The sequence below is a fragment of the Coregonus lavaretus genome (genome assembly GCF_964263955.1).
Source record: "Coregonus lavaretus genome assembly, chromosome: 4".
In the NCBI taxonomy this organism is placed as follows: domain Eukaryota; kingdom Metazoa; phylum Chordata; class Actinopteri; order Salmoniformes; family Salmonidae; genus Coregonus; species Coregonus lavaretus.
Window position 1 is genome coordinate 43,874,680 of NC_139991.1, and position 7,683 is coordinate 43,882,362.

At 44.8% G+C, this 7,683-nt stretch overlaps 1 protein-coding gene across 1 annotated transcript; it reads left to right on the forward strand.

The window, feature by feature from the left end:
* The first annotated feature begins 5,277 nt into the window (after positions 1–5,277).
* Positions 5,278–6,608, forward strand: LOC311127093 (chemerin-like receptor 1). The gene is made up of 2 exons (XM_084158858.1): positions 5,278–5,310; positions 5,461–6,608. The coding sequence occupies exon 2, from the start codon at positions 5,502–5,504 to the stop codon at positions 6,525–6,527; it is 1,026 nt and encodes a 341-aa protein (XP_084014984.1). The 5' UTR covers positions 5,278–5,310; positions 5,461–5,501; the 3' UTR covers positions 6,528–6,608.
* Positions 6,609–7,683: the final 1,075 nt, after the last annotated feature.

Here is a 7,683-nt window from a genome sequence, read left to right on the forward strand (position 1 = left end):
GGTTGATGGTCTGGCCTAGGTATCCATGGAACCTGACCGGTTTGACGACCTGGTGAGTGCTCTGGTTGCCTTTGGCTGGCGGCTCTTCGTAGCTCATAGGCTGCTGCATGAGGGTGAGCCATAGGAGGAAAAGACTGCCGGGTCACTGCACCGACGTAGCGCTGTGAAGGTGCAGCACTGGCCTGGTGAGGAGGTTGGCTATAGTCCACATCAGGGTGGTAACTTGACTCTCTGGGACACGGTGAAGGTATAGCCTCTCTTGGAGGGTGGCCTGGAGTCTTGACTACTGATGCTGGTCTGCTCTGCTTAGCAGCAGCAGAAGTAGCCTGATCCCTCATGACTTTGAGCTCACTCATCATCTTATCCAGGAGGTGTACCATTTGTTCTTTCTCTGGCTGCTCTGATTCTTGGTGGTGGATCAGGCCACTCAACATCATTGTATTCCTCTTCATCATTATCGTACTCCTCGCTGAACTCCTCGCTGAACTCTTCCTCTAGCTCAGGTGGGGGAATGAGGTGGACTGGGAGAACCGATTCAATTCGTGCAGCGGGGCCAGATTGTTGTTGAGTAGACTTTGTGGGGGTGTAGCTGGCTGCAGTCGGGTCAAGGGGTGGCTGGAGACTGCAGACCTTATCTACAAGCGTCCTCATTTCCTGTTTAACTCCGTCAAACTTGGCAAATTCTCTCTGTACGGCTGGTTAAGAGACACGTAGCTTCTTGTTCTCTTTCCGGATCTCCTGTAGCTCTGCTTGGTAAGCTATTGGTAGCTTCCTGTGTTTCCGGTAAGCGTACGGTGTGGAGGCTTTTCTGCTTACCTTCATGTGCTCTCTTTTTCTCTGCAGGCTGTGGGCTAGCTGGGGTTCTGAACCATACCCACTGTGGTGATAGCTCTGATGGTCCCTCTCTGGGGCAGCATCCCATTGAACCTGGCGAGTGGATGAGGTTGCACATGGCGAGGTGAAGGGGGCCATCTTGGCTGCTCCTTCATGATGAGAATACCACTCCTCTTCTTGCCCATGTACATCATACCGTGTTGTGCTATGGTGTGGTGAAGCGTGCCGTCTATGGCTCACATAGCCTACCTCGTAATCTTGTAGATGCTGTGGTGACCGTGTCTGACGCTTCGGATGAACTGCTGGCTGTGTGAAAGCTTCACTCACTTAGTAGTCTTGCATCTTGCTCCGGGAAAAAGCACTGAAGATCCATCTCGAATGGACCACAATGTAGTTAAGGACTTGGTGGACTGTATATTCTGTAGGTTTAGGTTTTAATTAGCACTATGTGTTCTCTCCTAGGTGCTTGTAAGGGCACAGATGACAGACCGGTAGGATTCCAGTTGAGGTTGTTTAATGATGATGATTCACATGGAGAGGTAACAGCACAGCACAGTGTATGGCTTGACAACTGTGTTAACGAAGAGTGTGTGTGGTTCTGAAAAGGGGGAAATTAAATACAATAGTAAATTGCAGATATAGGCTTAATACAACCTCCAATTACATAAGCTATACATAATATGGCTACAATAGGTTATCTGCTGCACAGGGCAATACAACCTAACAACATGGCTGTGACTTCACTAATGAATGATCAGAGGAGTGCAACTACACAGCACTACTGAGCAGCACCATCATCCTCACACAACTGCATGAATTTGAATGTATAATGCATCCACAAGGCTCATTGCTAACAAAATACCCACATAATCTATACAGTATACATCCATATAACCACAGGGCATATAAGACTAGACACTGAACTGCTAAATGTCTGAAATGAGATGACAGAAACAACAGGGTTAGAAAGCTTACAGTTTCTATCTCGCGATAAAAATGCTAATTAGTATAACAAAGGAGTGCATCCACAACACATGAATTGTAAGAAATATGAACACACATTTCTAATGGACGCACACTGGCCTTGGCTAAAACAATGCTAACTAAAGATAATCGCAGGAGATGGCTGGAACTTATCATGGCTTGTGTACTTTCTCTAGTTACTTCATTCTCCTCAGAGATCGTCCAGCATGCTCTGCTCCACATCACCGGTGGGCGGAGCTACAGCTCTCCTATGATGAACTAATATTTACTCTCAATAGTCTTTCGTACACTATCTAAATTAGCCTAAAGTGAAAAACATACATGGTCATCTAACTAAAGGTTGAAAGGGTAGACCAGGAAATGTATGTAAAGAATACTTCACTTCTGCAAGTGAACTGGCATCACCCAGGTGTGTACTACATTCCTGGCAATTGAGGACCAGTACCAGAGTAGTGGCTCCAATGGAGTGATTGACCATGGAGTGACTGCGGCGGAAGCTATGTAATAAATGTTACATATAGAGGCCTATCTAAATTAGCCTAAAGTGAAAAACATCCATGTTCATCTAACTAAAGGTTAAAAGGTCATATAAAAGGTAAAAGGTCATCCCTAGACCAGGAATAAGAATGGCACCGGAGGGGATGGCCACCGTTTTACAGGCGCCTGACAAATTGTGCTATTTTGTGTGTTTTTTAGCACTGTTAACTTTTTTGTACATAATGTTTCCGCCATCGATTCCTATGGCCGAAAATAGGTTTTGGACATCAGAACAGCGATTACTCACCTTGACCTGGACTATGATTTTTTCTTTAATGAGTCTGACGCGAAGGATATACTGCTCTTCCCGGACCAGACCCAAAATCCCTGTCACTAGTAAGAGGAGACGCCACTACAGCGGTCGGCGAACCAGATGCCTGGCGAGACTGCGTCAGCGAATGGATAATCAGATGAGCTCCGTTCGAGACTATCCTATCAACAGGACATTCAAAACGGTAATTTCCTATTTTTCACAGAGTCGTGGCTGAACAAGGACATGGATAATATACAGTTAGCTGGGTTTTACGTGCATCGGCAATACAGAACAGCAGCCTCCGGTAAGATCAAGGGGGGGGCGGTGTCTCTTTATTAACAACAGCTGGTGCGCAATCTCTAATATCAAGAAAGTGTTGAGGTTTTGCTTGCCTGAGTTAGAGTACCTCATGATAAGCTGTAGACCACACTATTTACCAAGAGAGTTTTCATTTATATTCTTCGTAGCTGTCTTTTTACCACCACAAACCGATGCTGGCACTAAGACCGCACTCAACGAGCCTACCACCTGTAGCACTCATATCTGTAGGCATGAAATGCTTTGAAAGGCTGGTCATAGCTCACATCAACACCATTATCTCAGAAACCCTGGACCCACTCCAATTCGCATACCGCCCCAACAGATCCACTGATGACGCAATCTCTATTGCACTCCATAATGCCCTTTCCCACCTGGACAAAAGGAACACCTACGTGAGAATGCTGTTCATTGAATACAGCTCAGCGTTCAACACCATAGTGCCCTCCGAGCTCATCACTAAGCTAAGAACTCTGGGACTGAACACCTCTCTCTGCAACTGGATCCTGGAATTCCTGACGGGCCGCCCCCAGGTGGTGAGGGTAGGCAACAACACATCCGCCACGCTGACCCTCAACACAGGGGCTCCTCAGGGGTGCATGCTTAGTCCCCTCCTGTACTCACTGTTCACCATCGAGAGCATCCTGACTGGTTGCATCACCAATTGGTATGGCAACTGCAAGGTGCTACAGAGGGTAGTGCGTACGGCCCAGTACTTCACTGGGGCAAAGCTCCCTGCCATCCAGGACCTCTATACCAGTGTCAGAGGAAGGCCCTAAAAATTGTCAAAGACTCCAGCCACCCAAGTCATAGACAGTTCTCTCTGCTACCGCACGGCAAGCAGTACCGGAGAGCCAAGATTCTGACCAAAAGGCTCCTTAACAGCTTCTGCCTCCAAGCCATAAGCTCAAATGGCTACCCGGACTATTTGCATTGACCCCCTTATTTTATTCTTATCAATTATTATTTTTTGCACTGACTCTCTTGCACAGGCTCGATGTACACTCACTGGACTCTAACCACACACCCACACATACTAGAATTCAAGGCACACTTAAACCAGCATGGCTACCACAGCATCCTGCAGCGATACGCCATCCCATCTGGTTTGGGCTTAGTGGGACTATCATTTGTTTTTCAACAGGACAATGACCCAACACACCTCCAGGCTGTGTAAGGGCTATTTGACCAAGAAGTAGAGTGATGGAGTGCTGCATCAGAAGACCTGGCCTCCACAATCACCCGACCTCAATCCAATTGAGATGGTTTGGGATGAGTTGGACCGCAGAGTGAAGGAAAAGCAGCCAACAAGTGCTCAGCATATGTGGGAACTCTTTCAAGACTGTTGAAAAAGCATTCCAGGTGAAGCTGGTTGAGAGAATTCCAAGAGTGTGCAAAGCTTTCATCAAGGCAAAGGGTGGCTACTTTGAACAATCTAAAATCTAAAATATATTTTGATTTGTTTAACACTTTTTTGGTTACTACATGATTCCATATGTGTTATTTCATAGTTTTGATGTCTTCGCTATTACTCTACAATGTAGAAAATAGTACAAATAAAGAAAACCCCTTGAATGAGTAGGTGTGTCCAAACTCTTGACTGGTACTGTACATATTTACATTTAAGTCATTTAGCAGACGCTCTTATCCAGAGCGACTTACAGTTAGTGAGTGCATACATTTTTTCATACTGGCCCCCCGTGGGGATCGAACCCACAACCCTGGCGTTGCAAACGCCATGCTCTACCAACTGAGCTACACGGGACATATTACCTCAATTACCTTGACTAGCCTGTACCCCTGCACATTGACTCGGTACCGGTACCGGTGTATATCGCCTCATTATTGTCATTTTCTGTTACTATTTTTCCTTTCATTTATTTAGCACATTTTTGTTACTTTTTAAAAACTCTGCATTGTTGGTTAAGGGCTTGTAAGTAAGCATTTCACGGTAAGGTCTACACCTGTTGTATTCTGAGCATGTGACAAATAACCTTTGATTTGATTTGTATGTTATTTTCGCCCTTGTGTGACAGAAGAGTGTTCGTGGTCATGGTGAAGAGAGGTATCCTTGACCTTTCCTATCAGCAATCTAAAAAACATACAAAACAAACCAACCGTGCAGGTTTATTTCATTTCCTAAGTTTAACACAAGAAGACGATATTTGTCAACTTTTAATTATTGCAGTTGGAAATCCAGCTACAATTACATGCTTAGTTATCTACCCACCTCGTTCCTTTACTTATTTCTAGGTTCCCCTTTATGGTTTTGTGGCTTGAAAAGAAAGGAGAAGTGAGCCATTGGTCAAAAGGCAGGGCTATTTAAACTCAGAGAACACTCTCAGTATGCTGTGATAGCTGCTGTCATTTCTCACTGACACAAGGTGAGTTTTTTACTTTACACTTTTTTATGTCAAAGTGCTAAAGTCTGAAGTTTGACAAAAGGCACATAATGAGAAGTTATTTGAGCACAGGACTAGCTGTAATTGTATGCTTTCAATGTGTTGGCTGATCATTTGTGCGTATATCAACAGGAAGTCTTAGGAGTCTTTGACTAGAAAAGTCTTACAGGAACATGGAGGATTTTGAATATAAAGAATATGGAGAAGATTATACTGCTGACAATGGAACATATGAAAACATCTCTGTGAGTGGCTCAGTGACTTTCAACCGTCCCAGGTCCTTTTCGGTGGAAACTGTGATGGTAATCAATATCCTTATATCACTACTGGGTCTCAGTGGAAATGCTATAGTAATTTGGATTTCTGGCTTCAAGATGAGGACAACGGTCAACACCACTTGGTACCTCAGTCTGGCCATCTCAGACTTCCTGTTCTGTGTCTGTCTGCCCTTTAACATTGTTTACATGGCCACCTCACACTGGCCCTTTGGGCTGGTCATGTGTAAGCTGACCTCCTCCACTATGTTCCTCAACATGTTCAGCAGCGTCTTCCTGCTTGTTCTGATCGGTGTTGACCGCTGTGTGTCAATCACTTTTCCTGTCTGGGCACAGAACAACCGGACAGTGCCCAGAGCATCCGGAGTGGTCGTCCTCGTGTGGGCCCTCTCTGCTGCCCTGACTGTACCCTCACTGGTCCACCGTCAGATCAAAACACACGGGGCTGATACACTGTGCTACACTGATTACCAGACTGGTCACAAGGCAGTGGCTCTGAGTCGATTTGTCTGTGGCTTTGTGATTCCTCTTTTGATTATAGTCTTATGCTACTCAGTTATCTTTGTGCAGCTCAGGAGTCGCCCCATGAAATCCACTAAACCTGTCAAGATAATGACTGTCCTCATCGTGTCCTTCTTCGTTTGCTGGGTGCCCTATCACACCTTTGTCCTGTTGGAGTTGAACTTGGGGAACCACAGCCTTGATATGCTCGACACTGGGCTGAAGGTGGGCGGCACAATGGCTGCAGCAAACAGTTTCCTTAACCCCATACTGTATGTGTTCATGGGTCATGACTTTCGGCAAACCCTAAAGAGGTCTGTTCTGTGGAAGATAGAGAATGCAATGGCAGAAGATGGACGTACAGGTGGACGTAACCTCTCAAAGTCTGGGTCTTTTGAGAGTAAAGCATTAACACACGTCTGAGGTTTAAGATTGTGTCATTTTATTGAGGTTGTTTGTAAGTTTGTAATGATGGTACCTTTTTGTACTGCTTCTATCGATGTAATATGATTTGTAATGTATTCATTCAAGGTGTTACTGTGTACATATGAGTTTTAATGAATATCAAAAGGCATGTCTGATTAACACGTCTGTTGGAAATCTATTATGTTAGTTCTATAAAATTATTTGTCACAGGTATGGCCACTCATGTTTTCTTAAAGTATCTACTGATAACGCAACATGTCAAGTCTTGATCCCATGTTTCATGAGCTGAAATAAATGATCCCCAAAAGATTTCTCTGAAATTCTGGGCACAATTTTTTTTTACATCCCTGTTAGTGAGCATTTCACATTTGCCAAGATAATCCATCCACCTGAAAGGTGTGGCATATCAAGAAGCTGATTAAACAACATGATCATTACACAGGTGCACCTTGTGCTGGGGACAATAAAGGCCACTCTAAAAATGTGCAGTTTTGTCACACAACACAATGCCACAGATGTCTCAAGTTTTTAGGGAGTGAGCAATTGGCATGCTGACTGCAGGAATGTCCACCAGAGCTGTTGCCAGAGAATGTAATGTTCATTTCTCTACCATAATTTGCCTCCAACATCGTTTTAGAGAATTTGGCAGTACGTCCAGCCGGCCTCACAACCGCAGACCACGTGTAACCACGCCAGCCCAGGACCTCCACATCCGGCTTCTTCACCTCCCAGGTCCACCCATGGCTGCGCCCCTGCCCAGTCATGTGAAATCAATAGATTAGGGCCTAATTTGTTTATTTCAATTGACTGATTTCCTTAAATGAACTGTAACTCAGTAAAATCGTTGAAATTGTTGCATGTTGTGTTTATATTTTTGTTCAGTATATTTGGGTAACAAAAAAAAAAGAAACCTTCCCAGGCCTTGACAATTAAGCATCTGTGTGCTACAACACGTGACCGTTCAGGAACTGGGGTTGTGCAATGACTGAAAATAATGTCATGAATCATAGGAAAAGGTTGAGGTTAAAAACGTACAAATAGATTTCTCCTCTTAGACGGGATCGGTAGCCTTCAGATTGTGTCTCGAACCCGCTCACATTAAACAAGCATTGGTGACGGCCACGCGCCCCGAGTAGGCAACGACATGGGGATT